This window comes from Athene noctua, chromosome 1 (genome assembly GCF_965140245.1).
Source record: "Athene noctua chromosome 1, bAthNoc1.hap1.1, whole genome shotgun sequence".
Classification (NCBI taxonomy): domain Eukaryota; kingdom Metazoa; phylum Chordata; class Aves; order Strigiformes; family Strigidae; genus Athene; species Athene noctua.
In genome coordinates, this window is record NC_134037.1 from 84340183 (window position 1) to 84366760 (window position 26578).

The 26578-nt window shown below is 39.0% G+C and overlaps 1 protein-coding gene across 1 annotated transcript in view; it reads right to left on the reverse strand.

Annotated features, from left to right (window-relative positions):
- Positions 1–26578, reverse strand: part of PCNX2 (pecanex 2) — a 167704-nt gene that overhangs the window by 55416 nt on the left and 85710 nt on the right. The window contains exons 21-23 of the mRNA XM_074896744.1: positions 25123–25300; positions 13394–13504; positions 8595–8722 (exon numbers count right to left, since the gene is read on the reverse strand). Of these exons, the coding sequence (XP_074752845.1) occupies positions 8595–8722; positions 13394–13504; positions 25123–25300 (417 nt within the window). The remainder of the gene's footprint in view (positions 1–8594; positions 8723–13393; positions 13505–25122; positions 25301–26578) is intronic.

Sequence of the window (26578 nt, forward strand, 5' to 3'; positions counted from 1 at the left end):
AAAGTTCTGCTGTAATTGTTGACTTCAGAGGTTAATGTACCTTTCTTTAAAGTATTCATTATAAATCAATGTCCAAGGCATTACTGAACTATAAACATCTGCTGCAGTTGTTCCTCTGTAAACATCACCACTATGGAGGTCTAAGAACATGTGAAAAATCAAACAACATAGCAAGAAAAGACTAAAAAAGAAATCCAGCCCCAAAAAGGAGAGCATGAAAGGTCTGAACATGCAGCTCCCAAACAAGGCCCATGGACAGTTATGGGTCAATGACATTTAGAATCATAGAATCATTTAGGTTGAAAAAGACCTTTAAGATCATTGAGTCCAACGATTAACCTCGCACTGCCAAGTCCACCACTAAACCACGTTTCTAAGGGCCACATCTACATGACTTTTAAATACCTCCAGGGATGATGACTCCATCACTTCCCTAGGCAGCCTGTTCCAATGCTTAACAACCTTTTCAGTGAAGAAATTTTTCCTAATAACCAATCTAAACCTCCCTGGTGCACCTTGAGGCCATTTCCTCTTGTCCTATTGCTTGTTACTTGGAAAAGAGACTGACACCCACCTCCCTACAACCTCCTTTCAGGGAGCTGTAGAGGGCGATGAGGTCTCCCCTCAGCCTCCTCTTCTCCAGACTAAACACCCCCAGTTCCCTCAGCCGCTCCCCGTACGACCTGTGCTCCAGACCCTGCACCAGCTTCGTTGCTTTTCTTCAGACATGCTCCAGCATCTCAATGTCTGTTTTATCATGAAGGGCCCAAAACTGAACACAGGAATCGAGGTGCGGCCTCACCAGTGCCGAGTACAGGGGTAAGATCCCTTCCCTGTCCCTGCTGGCCATGCTATTTGATACAAGCCAAGATGCTGTTGGCCTTCTTGGCTCCCTGGGCACACTGCTGGCTCCTGTTCAGCTAGTGGTTGACCAAAACCCCCAGGTCCTTTTCCGCCAGGCAGTTTTCCAGCCACTCCTCCCCAAGCCTGTGGCGCTGCTGGGAGTTGTTGTGACCCAAGTGCAGGACCCAGCAGCGACCTTGCTGAACCTCATACAATTGGTCTGAGCCCATCGTTCCAGCCTGTCCAGATCCCTCTGTAGATCCTTTCTACCCTCAGGCAGATCAACACTCCCACCCAACTTGGTGTCATCTGCAAACTTACTGAGGGTGCACTTGATCCTCTCATCCAGATCACTGATATTAAACAGAAGTGGCCCCAAAACCGAGCCCTGGGGGACACCACTCATGACCAGCTGCCAACTGGATTTAACTCCATTCACCACAAGTCTTTGGGCCCAGCCATCCAGACAGTTTTTTATCCAATGAAGAGTACACCTGTCCAAGCCATGAGCAGCCAGTTTCTCCAGGAGAATGATACAGGAAACTGTATCAAAGGCTTTACTAAAGTCTAGGTAGACAACATCCACAGCCTTTCCCTCACCCACTAAACAGGTCATCTTGTCATAGGAGGAGATCAGGTTAGTCAAGCAGGACCTGCCTTTAATAAAGCCATGCTGACTGGGCCTGATCACCTGGTTGTCCTCTCCGTGCCACATGATGGCACTCAAGATGATCTGCTCCATAACCTTCCCCAGCACAGAAGTCAGACTGACAGGCCTGTAGTTCCTCATCCTTGGATCCTTCTTCTGGCCCCTTGTGTAGATGGGTGTCATATTTGCTAATTTCCAGTCAACTGGGACCTCCCAAGTTAGCCAGGACTGCTGACAAATGATTGAAAGCGTCTCGGTGAGCACTTCCACCAGCTCCCTCGGTACCCACGGGTGGATCCCATCTGGTCCCAGAGATTTGTGTGTGTCTGTCCCTGTCTTCTAGTTTAGGGGGCTGGGTACCCAGAGAACAACTGGTCTTACCATTAAAGACCCAGGCAAAGAAGACATTAAGTACCTTAACCTTTTCCTCATCCTTTGTCACTATGTTTCCCAACACATCCAGTAAAGAATGAAGATTCTCCTTAGCCCTACTTTTGTTGCTAATATATTTATAGCAACATTTTTTACTGCCTTTTACAGCAGTAGCCAGATTAAGTTCTAGCTGGGCTTTAGCCCTTCTAATTTTCTCCCTGCATAACCTCATAACATCCTTGTAGTCCTCCCGAGTTGCCTGTCCCTTCTTCCAAAGGTCATAAACTCTCATTTTTTTTCCTGAGTTCCTGCCAAAGCTCTCTGTCCAGCCAGGCCATTCTTCTTCCCTGCTGGCTTGCCTTTCTGCACATGGGGATGGCTTGCTCTTGTGCCTTTAAGATTTCCTTCTTGAAGGACATCCAGCCTTCCTGGACTCCTTTGCCCTTCCAGACTGCCCCAAGGGACTCTGTCAACCAGGGTCCTAAACAGGCCAAAGTCTGCCCTCCAGAAGTCCAAGGTAGCAATTCTGCTGACCCCCCCTCCTTACTCTTCCGAGAATCAAAAACTATAATTTTGTGATTGCTGTATCCAAGAGAGTCTCCAACCATCACATCACCCATGAGTCCTTCTCTGTTCACAAACAACAGCTCCACTGGGCACCTTCCCTAGTTGGCTCACTCACCAGCTGTGTCAGGAAGTTATCTACCACACACTCCAGGAACCTCCTGGGCTGTTTCGTCTCTGCTGTACTGTATTTCCAGCAGACATCTGGTAAGCCAGCGATTGTGAGACTTCTCCCAGCTGCTTATAGAGTATTTTGTCTGTCTCTTCATTTTGGTTGGGTGGTCTGTAATAGACTCCCACCGTGATATCTACTTTATCGGCCTTCCCCCTGATTCTTACGCATAAACACTCAACCCTACTGTCACTGTTATCAAGCTCTAGACAGTCAAAACACTCCCTAATATACACAGCTACCCCACTACCTCTGCGTTCTTGCCTATCTCTGTTGGGATTCAAGAGGACTTTCTGTGAGAGAATGGACATGTGAGCAATCCTGCGTGAGAACAAGACTGATAAGAGCCTCAGCCTGAGCAAGAATGCGATAAGGATGTGACCCTGAATGAGGGAGAAGAAACTCGACGAGACAAACAACCCCCAGAAGGGGTTGGGACGGAAGAGGAAGTTCCACAAGGCAGGAAGCCTGGCAAGGCTGATGGGGCACTTTTTATCCAATCATAAGAAGGTTTAAAGCGCGGGCTAAGTTAACCGTCCAGTCTTGAGGATTTGTACTGCATGTTACTCACATGTGCAGGAGAACATTATAAAAGGGCTTTCTTAGTTGTAATAAACGGGCATTGCTTGATCACATTGGTCGTGTGCGTGCTCAGCTCTCCCGCATATCTCTTCTGAAGAGTTTAAGGCCATCAATTGCAGCACTCCAGTTGTGTGAGTCATCCACCACGTTTCCGTGATGGCAACTATGTCATAGTTTTCCTGCTGCACAATGGCTTCCAGCTCCTCCTGTTTGTCGCCTACACTGTGTGCATTTGTGTAGATGCACTTCAGCTGGGCTACTGGTCCTACCATCTTTCTGGGGAAAGAAGCCCTAATTCCTACGTGACCATTTCCAGACACTTCCATGGTTTCTAACACATCAATAACCCTCGCATCTTTGTTGCCATATGGATCTCAATCCCCTACCTCCACTGAGACAGCAGATGAAGGATCTTGCTTTGTGTTCAGAGCAGAGGTTGAAGCAGCTGTAACAGATGAGCAGGCTCACAGGGAAACCAGATGCACTAGGGTGTGTTAAAAATAAGCATTTGGAAGTAGAAGGCCTGTTATTATGGGAAAAAGGGAGGGAGCACATGGGTACTTCTCATAACTCCTTTTCCCACCTATGTGCATAATGTGGTGTCAACTCAAATTATGTCTACACTGGGAAAACTCTTCCCATTCTACCTGCAGGCTGTCCACGATGGGCAGGTTAAGTGAGCAGGTAGCACAAAAGAAAATGCCAGCTGCACTAGATCTGAGGCAGGGCAGCTCACCCTCTGCTCCCAGCTGTATGAACCTTACAGGTGGCTTTTTTGCAGACCACAATGACTGGAACAATAACACAGTGATAAACTTTTTTAAAAGATGGAGAAAAGAAATGCTTGCTCACAGATTCTCAAAGACAGAAAGGTGTCCTGTAATGCCATTCTGAGATAACTGGCAATTTAATCACAGCCTCCTTAGAGACACCTAACTAATTCAGTTACACCACACTGTAATTCACTCAAGACCCTTCAAAGCAAATGCAAACTGTGCCTTACCCAAAAATAGGCACTGAAGCAGATGACCGAGAAAAAATAGAAACAGGAAGGAGCAGGAGAGTCAAGAGGCTTGTAGGCAGTGAAATATCCAGATTCCTGGTGGCAGCTTGCTGTTTGTGGGGACAAGTCACAGCTGCAGAGGAGAACAGGCTGCCTGACATGATCCAGCGGTTAGACCCACTGGGGAATGAAAGTAAACTTCCTACTTCATTCTGTCCATTGCCATATCCAAGATACAAAGTAAGATAAGAGGAAGGGAGGAGGGGGACAGAGTCAGGCTGCAGCAAAGCGTTTAAGAAAAAAAGCAAAGCAGAGAAATGTAACAACAGCATTTGAACAAGCACTTTATGCTTTAAAGTGCCTATATATTAAACAAGATTTACTGCTATTTCCTTTTCTCTCTCTGACATCTACGGCCTAATCATTCCAACAGCTGTGAAAATAAAGACTAAAACAGGACTCTTCAAACTGGGAAGCAGGACTCAGGCTAATGGCAGGACAAAGCCAGTGTTGAATCAAACGTGGGGTTGTTTTTAAGAAAAAAAAAACAGAAAGAAAAATTCTCATAGTTGGACTCCCATGAGGCAACCAGCTCATGAGCAGTAGGCCAGACTTTTGATTTTACACCCCTCTCTTTTCAACAGCAGCAGCAGCAAAAGCTGTAAAAAAGTGGTTGCATGAGAAGTTGTTCTTTCTTATTCACCTTCCTTATTGCCTTATTTTTCCTTCTTCTTAAAATACCTTTCCCTTTCCCCCCAAAAGATCCCTGACCTCAATGATGTATTGGTGTACTAGACTCTGCATGCAGCAAGTACCAAAGTGCACACTATAAACAAACAGCATCTGCTCATTGCAGGGAAGAACACCCATGCTCAGTGCACACACCACAAGAGCACAAACAGGCACAGTAGGACTCCTGAATTTTTAAGAGATTGCTAGGAATTTCACAGTTTGCTTACTGTCAAAATTAATCTTTTTTTTTTTTTTTTTTTTTTTAACCTGCTGGAGTTCCTCCATCTCCTTGAAAAAACAAGCTATCATCATAATTCTTTAAGACTTTCAGCTACAGATCACATCTAGAGTGGCAGATACCCAGTCAGAAACCTGAGGAATCAAACTCCTCTTTAGCCAGCAGAAGTGGAACTAAAAGAAACACTGGAAATGCAAGATACGTATGTGTGCACTCAGACAACACCGGGTAGAGACAACCAAACCAACACTTTAAGTAACAGATGGAGCAGTTTCTCACTACTCAGGCTGCTGGCCTAATAGCCCGACTCTATTAATAAACATGGTACTCTCTACTTGCTAATGTCCAAAGCTTCAATTTTGGATTCACTTTACAGAAAATGAACTGGATGGTTTTTCCTCATCTAGTTTCACAGTGTTGGCCCAAATGAGATGCAAAAATAAGTTGTCCTTAAGTGAACTAAAGAAAAAAAGAAGTCTGCTTGACAGCAGTGAAATGTGCATATACTGATGAACAGAAATGACATTCTAAGGCGGCAACCTAATTTACAACTTGGAAGAAAAACAAACCCATGATATTTTGATATCTGGACTGCTTGTCAAAACTGTTTTCAGTTAGTCTGATTAAGAGGTTAAATTATAAAAGAATGTAACTATGGAATTGACTACCTCTAACTTCATATAAACGTAAATGAGTTTTTGTGTAGCTAATATAAACGTGGTAATTTAATGCAGTCATCAATACAGCAAGGAAGTGTTTGAAAATGAGTATGCAAAGCAGGCAAAACAAAAATGCTATATAAAGCACACCGAAGGTAGCTTTCCCCTGGGCAAAAGTTCCTGTCAACATACAACAAGTATAGAAATAGCAAAAGAATCAGCCAGAGCTTCTGCTTCGTATGAGCATATCTCCCACTGCACTGTAGTGAACCTGTGACTTTCCATGACTACCCTGAGCTGAACTCAGCAAAACTGTCAGTGCACTCCAGAAAGGAAATCTATCCACCAGCTACCCAATCTGTTTGTTCTGTTTTGTCTTACAGCACCTGAAAACTCATTGCATGTCTGGTTATAGGACACTGCAGCCCAAAGACAGGTTAGTGCAGGAGCCAGAACAACTTTCCACTCCAGTTAAAGCTCCCAATCCCATTTAGCTCCACAGCTCTGAAAGAAAGCAATTACATCATCACTTTGATTTTTCAGATGTTGGAGGGTCAAGATTTATGAGCAGTAAGGCAAGGCCCATGTCACTTCATTCAAGTAGCCTGTAGAAAATTTTCCTATTCTTAATACAAAATTAATTCCTTCCCTTGCCTTTTTCTGTCTTTTCACCATGTCCCTTTAATGAACCAAGAGTTTTTCAGTCCAACGCTCACTCACTCTGGTCAGTTCTTCATGTGAGCAATATAATATTGACATGGAATCAAGGCAAAGGATAATCAGAAGTGCTAGAGACAAAATGAATACAAATTTAGGAGGAGTCACTACAAGCACATATTGCAGGATGCCACAGGTTCGTGCAAACATCTTTTTTGCTTTGACAACTATTTGAGTCTTCTACAAGGCTGCTTTCTACTTCTGAAAGGTTTTTTAGGGGCAAGGTAGTTTATATATCTTAAGTGAGAAGATCATAAAAGTTACACTACAATTTCTAACAAACAGCAAAGCATGATTTTTTCAGTCTTAAGCATTCATGTCAAAAACAAAAGTTGTAGTTACTGCTTATTTTGAAAGGACAAGTAGTGGTGGTTTAAAAGTATTAGAACGGTTAGGTTTTTTGCACTTGGAGTTTTACAGTTTATGCGTAAAATAATCAGCTTTGCTTTCAAAAATTATTAGCACCAACTTCTTCACTTCCCTTAGTGCGTGTCACAGATAGTCAATACTGATGAAAACAAGACACCACCCCCACTCCCTTATATAAGTATCAAGTGTCAACCATCTTTTGAAATTTCCTTTGAATATCTTCTGTTCATCTCATCCCGAAAGTCTTAGACAAACCAAAAGCAAATTAAAATGGTCCCTCAAAATGCCTTCAGAATGCTCTGGTGGAAATAAAACATAGCAGATGTTAATATCTCCACTTCCCGCTTAATATTGCTCTAAGTTTCCGTGCAAAAATGTAAAGCTGTCTGTGGGACTAATGTTAGCCTGCTGTCGTTCCATGACTCCCCTCAACTTCACTCCTATGAAATAATTAACCTGTTGGCCCCCCCAAAAAAGATGTGAGAGAACTTTGTTAAGATCTGGCCCCAGTGTACAAAATTCAGCTCACCTCAACAGGTTTCCACAAAACTCATCATATTCAAAAACAAACACAAAGCCTCTTTATATGACTCGGCTTTGTCTGAGTAATTTCTTTACAGATGAGTACATACTCACCGAAATAAGTCAAAATCAAGCAAAAAACCCCTCTTCAAACTAATCAGATCCCTTCCCCTAAAAGATGGAAAAATAGATCACTAATTTCTAGTTTTGAATTCTCTTGAGGTGCCCATATACAACAGTGGCACCGATAAAAGAAGTGTGGTAAGCACACAGCACTTCTCACTGGTCTGGCCAAGTCCTGATTTGGCCAATATAATTTTCACTTTGTGCCTCAAACCACTTTTCTGCAACTGCAACGTTACTCTGAGCCTGGTTACATGCTAGTAGGGGGTGAAGAGCTCATGCACATGACTCAAAGGACCCTCCCCTTCGTCACTGCACCCAGCCCCTAACATTAGACACTACTCATTCATCCCTTGAAAAAACTACCTCCATCTGGAGGTGTTTCCATGTCTCCAGTACTCTTGCCAGGAGCCCATTAGATCCCAGTTACCCAGGACTTTCAAGTCCTACTGAGTAGGAGGAGCAGAAGCTATTCATCCAAGCATTTCAATATTCTATGCCCTTGTCAAACTGAATGAGTGGCAGCTAAAATCTGACAAAACCAACCAATTCTTAAGTCAAACTCCAAGATCAAATGTACCAAGTAATGACAACGCACACTCATCATCACTTCACTGTAAGTTACCTGCTACATCCCAAACAGTAACATTTAATTAGGCTAGTATAAAATATATTAATGCACCCTGACTTCTAGTGCCAAAGGCTTCACAGATTTAGTTTCTAACACTAGATAGCAAGACAGAAAAGGCTGACAACTGGGAGCTTTACTGATTTGTGTTTTTTTCACAGTTTTGTTACTGTATGCTGGTACAACAAATGCAACATGACACCTCATCTGTAAGGTAATGATAATTGTTTAAATACACCTTCAGAAGTAACCAAATAACCACAAAACAGTAAAACATCAGAATCAAGATTCAAAAATTAACCTCTCATGCCCAACAATTTAAGGATTATCTTCAGAGAGAAAAAATACATGCAGAAATGAAACTAATAAAAAAAAAAACCTTTACAAATAACAAGCGTAGAAAATTTTTGAATAGTCTTACTTGTAGTTTTTCTCCCAGAACTTGATTGGTCTTGCGTATGATGCGATAAAGATGACACTACCAAGAAATGGACTTAGTGGTGTAGAAAAGACTGAAGTGGCCAGAGTTTGGAAAAAAAGCATAGCAGAGTCTGAAAATTGCAAGTTAAGGTAACACAAATGATTTAATTATACTTTTAAACAACTGTTGAGGCAGCTTGTTTGAACTATTTATTTTTTCCTTTTCGTTATTTATTTTACCAAAGATGTGGTAAGAAAGGAAGGCAGGCAGTGCCAAATTGCCAATTACAGCATGTAATTCGTGGCTCTTCGATGCTACACAGTTGTGCAGGAGGCGACATGTCTGAGCAAAGTACCTTATTAGCAGGGTGACCCTGTCTAATCTCTGCCTGAGGACAGATCCTGAGCACAGGCACAGCACTAAGAGCCCTTTTCAAGCTACCTACTGTACCTTCTATAACACAAAGTGCCTTTCCACATTCTCACACAGTTTAAAACATCACACTCTCCCCCAAAATGTCACTTTCTTGGAAATTTTTTGGTCTCTGCACTGGCATCTTACTCCCAATGTGTCTGATATTCCATTCTGTGAGTTTCTGCTTATTTTGCCATGACCTAATATGTGGATAAACAACTATGCCTCTATAATCCATCCTGCTGGCTTAAAATCATGCTTTCATGTTAATTCTCACTGACATTTTAATACTCCCTGCTGACTGAAAGGTAAAAAACATGTTCAGCATTTTATACTTTTAAAATATATATGAAATGAGAAGGTGAGGACAGGGAATAGAAAATATCACACACAAACATCAGAATGAATGCCTGAATCCATACCTTAATTTAAATGTAAAATCATATTTCAAATTGCCGGAAAGCAAGTTAGGAGATGGATAAGGATACTAGAAGAGATAATTTAAAAGGAACATGTTTAAAAAATCCCAAGGAAATTAAATGTTAGGCTTTAATTCTTCATTAAATCATACCACATCCATGAAATCTCAGGAAAAAAGTTTCCAAGATGGCATAAGAGATCAGTTATTCTTCCTTACACCTCTCTTGAAAGGAAGGTGCTAAGAAGCCATGAATTAAGGAGCCACTATCAAAGTACAGCAATCAAGCGCATCTCAAACTAAAATTAAGGTCAAATCACCCAATAAGCAATCTTTTACCTTACCCTCTTATAGTAATATTCTGTATGTGTGTCCCACAGTCTCTGAGACTTTACAGAAAAACCATTTTCACACACATAGCATTCACTCATGGTACAGTATTTCCATAAAAAGGCTAGCTAGCCATACTTTCAAAGCAATTTGTGAAATCTACAGACAAATATTTGACAAAATATCTCTCTCAAATTCCTCAAACTTATTAAAAGAGAGTGGTCTGGAACAGTGTCTTTGTGTGTTAGATTGGAAAATGAGCTGCCATCAAAGTTCAAAAGGCAACAGAGAGCACAGAGCAAGAAGCAAGTACATCCAAAAAGTTAATCTGTCACATTACACTGTAGTCAAAACCAGCACTGGCTGTGAAAGATGAACAAGTATTTACAAGTGTCAGGTAAGGGAAGAAGGCATAAGAGTGGAAGAGAGAAAAAGAGAACAAGGAGAACAGATAAGGACAGAAAATCAAGTTTTCCAAAGAGAGTTCTGCTGTCATGACCAATTTAAAAATTGCCACCATCATGAATTAAGACATTTAAGCCTCCAAGACATAATCAGTAGCAACAGTTTTAATTTTTCTAAAAGACATAATTCTCTACTAAATGTGCATTGGAAGACATTTCCCATTTGACTTGTGAAGAGTGATTTTAACTATTTCATATATGTGTGTCATGAGAGCAAGTAACAGCACCTGACTCCCTTACATATAGTTGATGTGTACAGTGGACAATTATCTGTCATCAGGCATTTTTTGATTTGATGGTATCCAATTTGCTTTTATTAGATAATTTTTTTTTAATATACCAACACTTTAATTATGTCTAAGTGGAAAATATAAAAGCACCACCAATTACAGGCATACTTTCTTATTCCATGTCCCAAGGCGGGTTTCCTGCATACCATCTTTCTTAGGTTATACTGTGTAGAACTTGTTTCTTCGTGAATAATGGATTGTCATTTTAAGATGGCCAAAATCAAATTTTGAGAAAAAATAACTAAAAACTCTGCAACATGAAATAAAACATTGTATTTGAAGATTATTTTTTATGATTTAAAAATCCGCTTAAATTCAAATAATCTTCAAAACAAGTAACTGAAAGACTGACATTTTCAAAATCTTCCTTCCCCTTCTTTTAACGCAAAACTATGCAGTAAGGCCAGCCCAAATGCTCTGTTTCTCAAAACCCACATTTTTAATTGCAATTACTACAGGCCAAAAATGCTTGGTCACTTCCAGGCGCACGATCAAACAGAGGATGGGAGAACCGTGTGTCACAGGGCTTCCTTTTCTGATGTTAGAGCTGTAACCCTAAAACAACCAAAGCAGAAACTCTCATAAACAGGATTATCTGAACTACAAAATCCTTTCTCTCCAAATCTCACTGTGCATTCATTAGGTAAAATCCTCCTCTGACTACAAAATACACTGACTTTCTCAATGCAGTGATAATTATAAACATATAACCTCATCTTACCCATTTAAATACTGGGAATTGAAGTCACAGATCTCTCCTCAAGCCAGAAGCCCATGCCCATTCCCATTCCTGGTCTTTTGGGATTAGGAGGGATCTTGAAGGGTCACATAGTCCATCTAGCAGCCACAAGGCAGGATCAGCTAAACTTCTAAGACTCCTGATAGACGTTTGTCTAAATTCCTTAAGATCTCTAATGGTGGAGGCTCCACAACCTCCACCAGGCAAAGCTCCACATGCGTTGCCCTCCATGCCCTGCACGCCACAATCAAATGCATTAAAGCATGCAGAACTAGTCACATCACTGAGCTCTATGGCTGAAGTTCACCAAGGCACTGCGAAATTAAAAAATTTATGTCCCATTTGCAGATGTGATTTAGACAAATTAAGAGCCACAAATAATTAACTCTGCAAAGAAATGGCAGGCCTAGTGCCTCTGCAAACTGCAACATCCATTCATCATTACTGTTTGCAGGGTTATGGTAGCAACAAATAAAAATACTGTGCAAAAAGGCAGAGTTATTGTTGTTGTGGGAATAGTAACTTGGGCATTTAAACAGTATCTTAATTGCAACATTGCCTTAAAAGACAGATTTACATTTACAAAGCATACTATAAATAATAGAAAGCTAGTCTCCATCACTTTAGCAGTAACTGTGTAAACAAACTAAACAAGGCTTAGTTAACTACTCGCCATTTTTCAAAGCTTAATGGCTACTTTTACCAATAGTAAAGTTATCACTGCACAATTTGTGACCAAAGGGAAATTTGTTGAAATATAATCTCAGTTCTTAAATGTTTTGCTAATAACCTTATAAACGGTTCTCCTGCAATTCACACCTGCAACAGAGATGAAAATACTTTTTTGTTGTGAAATTCTGGAATACGTTGCTACAAATCACTCAAAATGCTCAGACAGATCACTGGTTTTATAATGCTTTCCTTTTATAAACTGACATTCTAAAGCTTTCTCTCTGGGAGTTAGTCTGTCTGCACTTGACTATGTCCAAGACTCCCAATTTATTCTTCCTATCTCGAAACATAAGCATTGTTAATCAATGCTGCATATGATTCAACATATCACAGCAAAGAGCAGAGGAAAGAAATCACTCAAGGGGAAGGAAAAAAAACCACTGTGGGATGAAAGGGACAAAGGCTTAAGTGCACATATCTAACAAACATAAAAAAATAAACTCTTCAGTAGGTCTGAACTAAAACTACTTTGTCAACTCTTCTTCCACAACTTTGGGAGGGAAGCAAGAAATGAAATGTTTGTCTCTGAAAATACTTTAGATGTCAACAAAGTTAAATTTGTTCAAAGTGTTTTATTTCATTTTTTAATCTTTTTCCTGTATTAAATCAAGTTTCTAATTGAATTAGACTTTAAGATGAAAAAATTTTGTTCCAAAAAATCCAATATATGTATTTTAACCCTACAGACATTTGGGGGTCACTGAACTCTGTGTTTTACCCTCCATATCTACAAAACCCATGTTCACAGCCCTGGAACAGGCACTGAAACAGACTGTTTCTGAAGGACTGCTTTGGTGTTGGTGAACATACATTCATACTCATAAAACAGAGTGGAAATGTTAAAAAGGAGAATGCTTCTCAGCACCACAATGAAAAGTGTACATTAAAATGTTAAAACCCAGCTGCTTCTGAAATGGAAAAAAAGATTAAAATTAGGACAGTTGCAACAGAAATTGTCTCACTGCAATGAATTTGTATCTGAGGTACCAACTAGAAACACTGAGAAAGTAACAATATTTTAGAGCTCAGCCAGCCATATGGCCAGCATTTTACAAACCTAGCATCTGCAATCATAAAAGTCCACCCAAATTGAAGCTAATATGTCAGTCACAACATTTCTTTCTGGATGCACCAGAAGTCAGTGAGGATTGTGGAAGTAAGTGATCTGCAGAATGTGGCTGGGTGGGAAGTGAGGAGCCATAAACAGACTAGTTTGAGTCAGAGTTCAGTTTCCCAGTTTCAGATCCCATGCAGTCAAGAAAGAGAGAAAACTATTTCTCAGGAGATGCTCCAAGCATTTACACATTTTAAAATAAGTTTTCTAGGAATTTTGCATCTTGTTCAAACACTGTAAATAAATTATATACATGAAGAGGAATTTAAAAATAAAGAAAAACAAATTTATAAAGGATATGAGGTATTGCAAAGAGCTGAGCAAAAACATGGAACGATGATCCCCAGGCAATCTGCCAGGGAGCAATGTATGTCATGATGAACTGCAACTTCTGAAGTAGGTCCCACAGCTGAAAAGAAAAAAGAAAAACATGGTGACTTTTTAGGCACTGAGATAGTTTCAGTACTAATACCTGAAGTAACACTTTCTAGAACTGTGCCCTGGAACGAATGTGAGATAAATTACATTGTATTATCACCTTTCATGGGCACTAAGGCCTCACTTCAGTAAAGCACAAAAGTATGTTCTTCACTTGAAATTCAAACTTGCAATAAGGTACATTTTGAACTACCAATCTGAGGTAGCTCCCAGATTACCTTTCTTCAAAAGTATGTCTGTGTTCATTAGAAAGTGGAAAGCAGGTTCTGATATTCACTGCATGTATCATGCCGCCAGTCAGACAGTTACAGGAGAAGAGACTCCAGGAGAAAGTGGCTATAGCAAACAGAGGAAGCTCAATGTGTAACACTGGAAATGCACATGGAAATCAGACTTATTTCTCAAGAACACGACATTTTCATTTGTTGAATCAACAGGAGCAGTCATCACTATGTAAGCATATGCTTGGCATTAACCATGAATTGTAGCTGCAGTTTCAAGATCAAACCATCCTATCATAAAAATGTTGCATTAACATGAATTTTTATTTTTGTGCAGTACAAATTGAAAAACACACTGAATTTACTTTTGCTTCCTGTAAAATAATTCCAGCTTCCTTGGTGCTGCAGCTAGCAGTTTCTGATTCAAGAATGATGTGTACTCATTCCCTAGAACATATTTTTTTTCTGCCAGCACTCTTGGCATTAGGCCAAAACAGATCTTACGTCTTGTCTGCATTTGGCCATTGGATTCATACTGCAGAGTAGGTTCCTAACAAACCATCAGGAAGGATTTGGCGGTCAATAGACGTTAGTGCTCAGCACACACACAAGTTGACAGTGCAACAGGAGTATATGCAATATTTCATGCTCATATAGCAAATATATGTTGAATTTCCAATAGTAAATTTTTTACTTGAGTTAATGAAAAAGAAGACATTGCCAACATCCCGAGAGACACTGAGGCTATATCAACATTCATATATTAAAAGCTTCCAGGAAATATTGCAAGCACTGGTATTGTGTATATTGTTTTTAGAAATGTTCCTGGGAAAGTTTTGGTCTGGCCCAGCTAGCACTCTTCCAAGAAAACCCCAAGCATCCTTTCTAATGAAACCCCTCCATGGTGCATTTCCAGGTGGCAGTTCCATATCTCCACCCTGCATACAGACTGGGAGAGTTTATCAACATGGACACAAGCTTCCCCATGTCAGCTGGCCTCGGGGACAGAGCGTGGTCCTAGTCACACTTAATTTAGTAGCATGTTGACAGTAAGAGAGGATGCATCTTCACTGGCTAATTCATTTCATCTGTCCTTAAGTTACCACCCCCAAAGTAACACTTGGCCATCTGTATCCATATTGGCAATGCACTTACAAGATGTCTCATTGAGCTCCTCTACTAATTGTTGTAAATAATTGCAAGTGAATTGTGAGGGAGCTAAGAATGACTAATAATAGCATTAATGTGTTTTAGTCTTTGTGCTACCAAACGATCACAGAAGCAGCTGCTAACTCCATTTATAACCAGTGGCATGCTAACTCCAGTTACAACTGATAAACCTTCCAGTTGAGATGCAAGCAGTGCTTCACATGTTTTCTGTGCTTTGGCATAACTCAAATTAGGAGCAATATACAAAATACAGATTATGTTAACTTTGCACAGGCATACTATTTAAAACCAGCAAAGCCCTGATAAAAACAAGCTGTTATGATCTCTTCAAGGTACAGCCTGGTTACCACTATGTAGTTTATGTATGAGAAATTCATATCTTGCCAGCTTTTGTTTTCTCTCAAAAATACTACATGTGACTTGAAAAGTACAACATTAGACAAAGTAGGCAAATGAAACTGAACTGGAACTAGAATGGACTGTTATTTGTTTGAATCTTCTTTAGCAGGTTATGGAGTTCCTTTGTTTTGCTTAGTTTTTATTTATTTAAAATTTCTGAATGAACAGCTGGGAGAAAAATTGTATCTGCTAAAAGATTTAAGTGAAGGACTGAGAAGGCTAATGACTCACATCTGAAACCTCAAAAATTCAGAACTGCAGCACAATCCAGCAAAATTCTGCCTGTTACAGATTGAAATCACAAAGCCATAAATCACGCCAGCTGTGCTCAAAGCACAGGGTTCATCAAAAGGTTTTCAAACCTCAGATAAAATTCAGGTTTTGCATTTGCTAGGAAACCAAATCCAGGAGGAGACTCTTCTGGCTTCTTGTTCTATTACACTGGTTTAATCATTCTTTACACATTTTTGCAAAACAGGCCATGAAGCCCAAGTTCCCCGTAGCTTTTAACAAGTCCTACTACCTCTACATTCACCACTGCTTGAACTTGGTGTTGTTTCTTTCAACACTTGCCACTCGGCTAATGTTTCTAACAAGACAGGCAATAGAGCTCATTCCCATTCGTAAGAATATGAACTAGTGAACCTCGCGGGTTTTGAGAGCCTCACAACACTGCACCCAAAGGCCTGGAAACGTGTGATTTTCAAGCTACTGCTTTCATTAAGAGTTGTCAAGTGTCTCTATTACCTCTTAAATTACTGCTTCTAGTGCATGTTCTGTAAAACACCTTAAGGGTAACATGCCATTAGCATCTTACATATCTAACTGTACTTGCTAAAGGTGATAGCATCTAGCGACTATAAAACAGATCTAAGAAGGGGGGACTTGGCTTTGCGTTTTCTCTTTTTCATTTTGCTAGAACCATCTGAAAAAAATTTTGTTCCTTGTCAGTTTTACCCAATTTACAATATGCTTTCTCCTATATCTGATACAGGATCTCCAGGGATTCACAAAGCGCTATTGCTGTTCTCACAGAAAGAAACCGAAGCTGCTAAAAACTGCCTTCACAAATAGGAGGAAGCAGATCCTCAGCAACAGTCACCCGCTTACTTCAACTACAACTAACTGCATTTCAGTCTTCCATAATCGTGACACTGGTTAGAGGAAAACCTCCAACATCTTTTTTAAATTGTCACAAACAAGATTGGATTAGAAAGGGTTAGGAAAGCTAAAACCCATCTGGAGTTGAATCTGGTGAGGAAAGTACAAGACAACAGGAAGGACTTCTACAGGTTTATCAGCAGCAAAAGGCAGATGGGGGAAGAAAAAACACGGACCCACTGCTGAATGGGGCATGGGACCTGGTGACAAAGGGCACGGGGAAGGCTGAGGTACTCAATGCCTTCTCTGCCTTGGGCTTTACTGGTAAGTCTTCAGGAATCACAGGCCCCTGAGACATGTGGGAAAGCATGCAGAAATGAAGACACGCTAAGTAGGGAAGGATTAAAGGTACATTTAAACAAGCTGGACAAGAGTACTTCCATGGTACACCTCAGCCCTCCTGTGAAATAAGCTATTTATCCTCAGTAAAGTTCAGTCTGAGTGAGGGTAATAACTTGCTCCTGAGGGTGACAGCATCAGAAACAAAGGGGGAACCTTCCGATCGAAGGTGAAAAATAAAAAAATAAAATCTGTACTGAGTTTTAACACTCTCTTTATAACCATTTCCTTAAACATGTGTAAAAGATTAATTTTATGTTAAGACTTCTGCATCCCAGTTTAGGATGATTTATAAAAGAATATTTTTATTAAACCTTCTTAGGTCTTCAATTTTTTCTACAGTTCACTAAGCAGAAAAATAATATATTATTTAGGAGACAAAGTTCTAATATTCCTAGATATCTTTACTCAAGTGACAGTTTTGCACGGTAAACAGTTTTAAAGGCTTTGATAAAGAGTTTAAATTATCAGTATATTCCGTGAATTTAAACCAGTACATTCTCACTGCTGTCAAGTGAAAGTGCAGAACATGCATCCATCTTTCATATTTATTTTATGTGGACACACACATTTTATCATCTTAATCATCCTTAAGTCTTTTTGAGTTCTGAAGCCTCTACAGACCTCTGGCACATAAGCTAGTATTCTATACATCTATAAACAAAGCAAAGGCAAAGATTTAGCTTTTCAGAATTTCTTTTAAATCCAGTTATTCTTACTTAACCAAATTTAATAACATTACAAACCAGAAGTTAATGGAAATTAGTTAACATACATTAAAAAAAATATTTTGGAAGTCTGAAACATCACTAAAATGTGATCCCCTTTTCTCAGTTTGATAGATTTCAATAAACTAGGCAGAGATTAACACCTGAATTTAAATGACACTGAGCGTGAGATGGAGGCTACACAATGCTTTCAGCTTTTGGCAGCCTTTCTATCTGTTTAGCATCTGTTGGGACTCTGTGTGGGCAGACTCCTTGGCAATACTGGGACTAAATAATGCATAAACATTAACATTTTCTTGCTAAGCTTCAATTTTGCTGTGTTTTTAAAACGTATATGTACAAATTGGTTTTAAACAAAAATAACTGTCACATACAAATGACTATATGCTCCGTGTGCAACAAAAATGAGGTATTAAAAAAGTTAAATACAGAAAGCAATTATTTCCTGCTTTGAACAGGTATTTTTTATATTTCTGTTTAGATCCTGAGCACTTGAGGTAGACTGGAACTCAGATACCAGGAGGTCATTTAGTTTTTCACGTTGATCTAATTCTGGTCAAATGGCATCTCCAAGTCTTGGAAGTAAATTCTAATACCTTCCTTTATTTTTTTTTTTTTTTGTATGTCAGTAAAAATTAAGACACATTAAGAGCAAAAAGTTGTGAGCATGTATATGTTTATGCATATGAAATTAAACTTAGGTGGAATAATTTTATTCTAGTTCATGGCTTTGCTTTCCAAATCATTGACTTTCTGTTTTTTATTTAATGTCATTTAAAACAAACTTCACTTATGAAATCCTACAAAACAAGAATTACTGGAAATATTAAAGGTTTTTAATGTTTATGTCTTAATTCATTATGAAATTCTATTGGTGTATTTGAACAGCACTATGTTTTAATCTTCAACAAACACTTTCCAGGCTGTCTCTATCTGCATCTGCTTACAGACATTTGAAGCCTTTATATTGTGGGATTTCAAGATCATTGTCTAATGCAACATATGTAAGAAGATCAAAATATAATCAGGCCAACGCTCTGATATTGAACCTCAGAGGAATATATTTCTGAAACAAAGTGTTCAGCACTTCACACTGACAGTGTACAAAACAGGCATGTTTTAAACAGCTTGAGTAACAAGCCTCAGCAGCCTTATATTTGAAGTTAAATGTTAACCACCAGGCAGAAGTACGATGAGGATTATGACAATAAGATGATGATAAAACCTAACAGCCCTGGATCTGCTCATGGCAGATGCTGCTTCTTCCTACATTGTCAGCTGACAGCAAGAGACCAGGGAAGGAGCCTGTGATACTATAAGAAACCTTCTTCCGTATCTCCCGAGGTGGGCAAAAAGGACAAGATCAGAGCTAATCAGCTTAATTTGCAGAGGGCCAGAGGACTGAAATAAATCAGCTGGGAGCTGCACTGATCCAGCCTCTTCAGCGAAGCCTTTATAGGCATGGCTTCTGCCAAGACTCCATCTTCCCAGAAATCTCCTTTACTAAAAGCAGACATGAAAAATGCACAGACTAAGTCGTGTGCTGAAGCGCCAGATACTCAAGATTTCTCTTTCTGTGCCTGCATCAACAGATACAGAACACACTTCTATCAGCATGAATGTACATGAATGTAGAATGTAGTCCTCAGTGCGTAATGAGCCAGACTGACACAAAGTGAAGGTGTACATCTTCCTGCACCCCTGAGTGTATCTGTCCCATTCTAAAGAAAAAACACACCTAAAAAAAAAAAAAAAGAGAGAAAGAAAATACAATTTGGGAATAGTGTCAGGAATGAAGTCTCAACAAAGAGGTCACTGATAGAAGGCTGAATGAAAAATCAATTAAACCATTTCTCCAATATTAAAAGAAAACATGAACTATACGGTGCTCAAGAGAGCTAAATAGTCTATGGAAAATACCACTGGGATTATCCTGTCAAATATCAGATGTAGCCTTGGGTATTTTATTCAGCAGAAAGTGTCTTTAACAGGGTTTATATGCCAGATATCAAAAGTTGAGGAAACAGCTGTGAGCCAAGAGGGTACAGCTGATTAAGACATTGGATTTCAGTATGCACAAATGACAAGAAATGGGTTAAAATATGAATTAATGACTTAGTGCCAGAAGCTTTGAAGTGAAACATCAGATTTAGAGAAGGAAGAAAAATCAGACAGTGAAAGGAAAAAGAGTGAGGCTTTTGACTTATAAGTAGCACCTAAATCAATGAGACATGCCAACTAGCCAAGAGTTTTATTGCCACAAAGGCAATAGAAAGATCCAATAGGTTAATTACTTGACTTCAACAAAGCACCAAGAAGGTCAATGCACTTGATAGCACTTTCTCATAAAATGAAAGAAAACAAGATGACATGCGTAATGTCTTTCCTGTCCAGGGGATTGTGTTGTGGATGTTAAAAGTTAAGCCTGATCAGCACAGGTCTGGCAGGTTCTTATGAACTGGCTATCTTAGCCTGAGCTACTTTGACATAAAGATCATCTTTCATAAATGTGTGACATTTAAGAGGTATACAGAAAGAGAAAAATTCTTATTAAAAAAAATAAAAACGTGGATTCCTTATTAGCTGAAAAATGTATTCTGGGAAAGAAAAAATATCAGACAGGGAAATTGTATTCTTAAGTGAGCTCAGCAGGGGTAAGAGTACTTAGGCAAATGAATTCAGTGTTAATGAAGGCAAATTTAACAAGCTCTAGTTCTTTGATTATTTTGCCTTATGCATGAAGACAAATTCAGAACCCTCAGAGGACTTGAGTATAAGAAAATATAAGGTGATTTCATATTTTAGTATTGCTAATTAGTTCATCCACACACACAAATTAAGAGGCCATTAAACTGCCTGCCAGTAGCATACAAGACACTGAAAGAGATAAGAAGTTGTAGTCCTACACATTAGAGGGTTAATGACACTGGGTCTTAATCATTCCCATCCAGATCTGCGTAGTATATAAGTGTGTAGGCTCAGAGTGGCTCTTTCTTTAGGGCTTAAAGGAAGTCACAGAGATTTGTCAAAAATACATATTCCAAAGTACAGGTATCGTTTCTCAGTTGTGCTCTGCAGATGAAAGAGTTGCTGGTAAAAGAGCCAGTATACCAGTCTGGCATCTCCAACATGCTGCTGGTTGCTTCCAGTAGTGAACAGACTGGCAAAAAAAAATAACCACCATTTTTTTATAGTAGCCAAGAGCATACTATAGCCAGAACCATATACATTTGCACTACCAAGATTTTTTGCTTCTTTGCTCCCTCAACATCAGCTCCACCTGAGGTTCCAAAAGCCGTTCAGGGAGACACTATGACCCCTCTCCACCAGCAATATTTAGAGGACGCCCATAGCACTGGATGAAATGGAAAACCACATCTTTAAGAGAACACAGCAAAAGAGCTGAGGACAAGCCTTGCCCTGAGCATCTTTCTAAACCCTCAGCCGGTTCCAAACTGATATCCTTGCTGTTTGAATGATTTGCATTGGTTTCTACTACACACTTAACAATACATGTTCTTTCTTGACTTGAACAGTTGTTATTTCAGACATCCTTGAAAAGCAGTTCATACATCTCTCAAGAGGGCAGTGCTGGGCACATTCCCGTTTTAGGTTGGTTTTTTTTTGATCACTGAAGAAAGACAGACTAGATGAGCTATAACATGCATTTAACCATCCATATGCTCTCCCCCTCATATGTGTTAAATGCATTGGAGTTTTTCCTCAGTTAAATATTTTGTCAGTAGACATAATGGGTGGAAGAAAGGCCCATCTTTTCATCATTCCCAACCAGTTTATTTAAACTGATTAATATTCCCACATTTTTTGCCCTATTACAGTAAAAGTCTCAGAATTTTTCCTACTGTTAGAAGTTGAGGAAGAAATCTCCTAAGTCCTGTTATATATCTCATCTTTGCTATGCCTATGAAGAATATATTCTCAGTTATTTGTGATTTTTCACTTTCAACTAATATGAACATTCTTATTAACCTCTGCACTGACATCATCTCCTAAAAAGTCCAGGGAGAACAAATGGCTCATTTGAAAAGTTTACACAGAGTCATGTAGACCAAGACGAGTGTCTTGATTATCCAGTTTGACTTCTTGCAGAGTATACATCAGACCATTATACCCACAATTTTTGAATGAGCAACCACATATTTTTAAAGGCTACTCAGCTCTGATTTCAAGAATATAAACGGGAGTTTTGGACACAAGAATCCTAGGCTGTAGCAAAGGACACAAACTGGGCTGGCTACATGGAAAGACTTAATGTAAGAAAGATGGAAAAGACCTGTTCCACTTGAATGAAAAGCTGCTGTCATTCTTAAAAATAAATAAGAAAGTTTATCTTGCTCTCTTCTCAAAGCAATTTGAAAGACAAAACATCACACTCTGCATATGACTAATCAACTTTTAGCTTTAGATTTTCACATTCCACAACTTGTCAAAATATAAACAGGTAACGACTTTTTAAAAATAAGTGAATTAACCATGTCATGTTAGTAGTCCTATAACGTTAAAAAGACAAAAAAATCCAGGTTGGTTAAAAAAATCCTCAGGAATATAACTGAATAGACTCTTGTTCTCTGTGTTATCCCAGTGTGGGGTGGCTTGGCTATTTGCAAACTGAGATAAAAATCTGTGAGCAGCAACTTGGACTTTCATGCCTTAACTTGTTCAGGAAGCAATATGCTCATTTGGAGCTTCTGATTTGACTAAATTACAGTAAATCAACACCAGAGTGGGGAAAATGAGGGAAGCACAATCAGTGAGATATTCAGAAATATTCTACCCAACATCATTAGCAAAGTTTTATTCAACATAATCTGCTTCAAGAGTCACTAGTGCAGTTGTGAATGTCTGTTGAATTTAGATGACTTCTTCCCCAGTGCCTGGCAAAAAGAAAATAAATGCTTACTACCACAGTGCTTTGAGAGCATGCAAATATTTTATTTGTGGGGTAACCATGCTTAAAAATTACCATTACTATGACTTAGGCACAGCACTTCTAGTGTTCCCTAATTCATGAGGGTGGCAAGTTGACAGTTTCAATGAGTAAGCAGAAATCAGTCATGACTGCTCTGCATAGCCAAAGGTGATGGTAATAGAGACTATTTAAGTTTTTGTTTTGTTTTTAAAAATAGTTGCAAACATAAAAATGAATGAATTACAGATGGACAGAATCTGTGAAGACACATAAAGCTTTTAGGAACAGAGGTGGATACAGCTTGCTTAGGGCCTACAGTACAGAAAGAACACACACCCTCTTTATCCTCTAGTGACTGTATTCTTTACTAAAGTTCCACAATATTGAACTAATTAAAGCTCAGACCTTAATTAGGGTAAAGAAAATGTATGCCCTTTATGATTTGAAATTAATAGGACTTTAATTGCTATTATCCGCAATGCTATTTTTCAGATTGGCTTTAATGATCATTGTGTAACTGTGCATGTGCTTTTTGTAATATAAATAATCCAACCGCTTAATTCAAATTTTTTAAAAGGGAACGAGGACAAGTCCACTTGATGAACTAATGACCTGCAAAATTTCAGCTATTATGAGATATAAAGAAAATGGCAGATCAATGCTAAAACTACATTTTCAAAACACGTCTGTAGTACTAGCTTTCAGTCTAGCAGAGTAACAGTTATTGTAGCAAATATCTCTCCTTAATTTGGTATGCATCCTTTGTTATTTCATTCTTATTGCTATCACTAGTCTTTCTACTGTAAACAGTAGCTTCAGACTACCCAAATAACTCCAGAAAAACCCACTGAAAAGCTTTTACAGCTCTCCCTTCCAAAACCATGCAATAATCCACACCAGTATTTTGCAATATGCTCACAAGGCCAACATTTTCAAAAGAATTCATGAATAGTGAGACTTTCAATCCTGGGGTGCTAATTTTTTGATCCTGGAATGAGTTTTAGGACTAAATAAGCCATTATCCAGACATGGGATGTCCACTAATGCACATCACTGACAATCTCTGGGAACAGAAATTCACCCCCTACTCTAAGGAACATGGTAATGCAACAAATACTGAAAACTGCTACAATGCCACCATTGTTCATCTTTCACTCCAAGGTAAGAAGCTTTAAAAATTACTCTAACCCTATTTTAGGATCACAGAGCACTGAGTGGGCGTTTTTTTTAACGTAGGGCTTTGTATCCTCTCTCTACTCCTTTTCTTCTACCCTCCCTCCCCAGTGCTTGCCTCCTCACCCCAGCAGAAAGAAAGGAGAACAAGAGGTCTAATGGTTGAAGGCTTAAAGCAGATGAAGCTCCTACTGGAGTGTGGTCTAAGAGTTCAGTGAAAAGGAAGAGCCCAAGTTCCCCCACTGAGATGTTATTCTTCCCTTCTCTTCCTCCTGTACAGCAGCACAGAAACAAAGCAGGAAAAGCGTTTAATTTCTGCTTCTCTCTTTGCCTGAATGACTTGGAACTCTCAACATTAACACCAATGAACTGGGCCTTTCCTTAGAAGCCTGAAACTTCTACGTGGAGATGGACAGCAGTGTGAGCTGATGCTCCTGAATATGTTCATATTCAGCAAGTACTGAGTATCTCCACACACACTGTTGGGCATCTCCACAGCACATGCAGCAGTCAATATGGAACCATGTCTTTCTCCTCTCAGAGATTAAGTGGTGCTAGCTAGGCCATATTCACACATGTAGTAGGAGTATTTTAGAAAAAGAAACCAACCAAACAAGCCTGACAAAAAACCCAACAAAACCAAACACCTCACCAGAGTTACCCCTGACCAAACTGTATCATATGTTATGGCAATCAGGGACCACCAAGTTTAAAAACAAAACAAAACAAAATAAAAAAGAACTGGTAAAAGATTTAGGCAAGTCTCCAATACTTTCTCAGGTTTTATCAAGTTATCAGGTTAAACCTGCTTCTTTCAGTGAAACAGCATAGATAGCAAATCAAGACAGGATCTGATCTGACTGATGCAGAAAGGTTTTTTTAAAGTAAATTCAACTAGAGCACGCTCCAAGAGTTAACAATGCAACAGAAAGGAAGGAGCTCTGAGGTTAAGGTTAAGGGCAGCGTCACGGGGATAACAGACTGAAAATAGGAAAAGAAAAATGTTAAGTCTGACATTAGGAAAACACTTATTATCATAAGGATGATAAGATAATGGAATAATTTCCCAAAGGAAGTTGTTGAGTCAAACACTAGAGACATTCAAAGGAAACCTAGATAAAAACACTGGGCAATTGATCTAGAGGGCAGCCCTGCACTAATGACCCAAGAGGCTCTTTTCAACTCACTGAGGATCCTCCTCTTGAAAACAACAATTCCAAAACTTCTATAGCAGCATGTGAACAAATGTAAATGCAAAATATTGCACAAAACCAGATAAGACATTTAACTGGAACCTTGTTTTCAGCTTACAGATTTTTTCCTCTATAGTACTAATAATCTCGGTCTATATATGCATTTACTACTTCTAAAAAATTCTACCACATATTGATCAGCACAGTAACACTGAGAAAATAAATAACGCTGTAAAGGGTATTTTCAAAGAAATGACAGGAGCTATAAAACTTGCCTTATGAAACACAATGGACATCATGAAGAAATCCAGCAAGAAATTTTCTGAAATGTCTCTATAGTCAAATCGGAAGAAGATTACAGTAAAGCTCAAAGTAACAAACTGGTTAATAGGATTACAGAATGAGGAGCGGAGGAGTTTCATCCCAGCAACTGTTATCAGGATAATATCACAGCTGTAAGAAAGGCAGAAAGAAAAACCTAATCAAGTCAAAGCCATAAAAGCATTAAATTATGAAGGTCTTAAATACAAATAGCTGTACCAGATGTATTTTAGATTGCTATGTATAGCTAAATCTTATTGATTTCTGATATTAATCCTCTGTTCTTTTAATAATCACATTTATTTTACCCATGTGCAACTTCATATTTTTCCCTTATTATCACACACTTGTAATCTGTAATAAAGAATGAACTCTGTACTAAACCCAGTAATATTGACTACTAAACCCCAAGAATCTAGAAAGGATATTTTTATACAGCTCTTAAAATAAAATTTCAGTTTCGGAAGTATCTTAGCACTTCCATTACTGTAATTTGAAAAAACTTTTTGAACACACTCCAAGTTTTTTATTATTAGAAATTTGACTTGATGACACAGTTCATAATTATTTTCCTAATTTCATTACACACAATGCCAAAATTCTGGCTAGAAACACCCACAGATGTGAAGTGCTTGACTTTCTGATCAAGAACAATTGTAAGAAAGTCAATATAGTAATTACTTCCATCAGTTAAAAAGAAATTGTGTGTTGCATCTATGTGTTATAAAATGCATGCAGTCTGAATTTTACTCTCCTTTATTATATTCCAGAAAGTGAACTCTAACTTAGAACTCTAAAAAGCAGGTGACCACACAGAAAATCATGAAGGCCAATCTTTAATTTTTAAAGTACTTGCTACTATATCTCCAAGAAGATAATGCTCCTGTCTCTCCAAAAAAACCACACAAGTGACCCAAAGTAGGCCAGGTATTTGAAAAATGCATGGAGGGCTCTCCTCCATCCTGCTGTGAAACAGGAGAATGCCTGCTGCCATGACTGACAATTGACAGGCCAGAAAGCTATAAAGAGATTTTCATAATTCTAGAAAGGCTCATGTCTGTACATTTCCAGGTTGATTTTATGTGGCATTTATTCATTATTGTGTATCCTCCGTAACGCAGGTGCAACTTTACTTGAGTGTAGGTCATTCTAAAGGACCACCAGGATATCACTGTCAGTATGAAATGCCAAGCTAATCTTATTTCTCACCTTGTCAAAGCTGTTCTTTTCAGTTTGCCCCAGATTTCTGAATGGGAAACCTAGCAACTAAGCTAAATCAATTCCAAAGCCACTAGAAGCCATTTCTGTGTATCCTATATGAACCCGCTGGATCTCGCATTCTTCAGAAAGAAGAAAATTCTTGCAACATGGAGGAACTTTCACATGGAAAATTTAAGAGATCATAGAGCA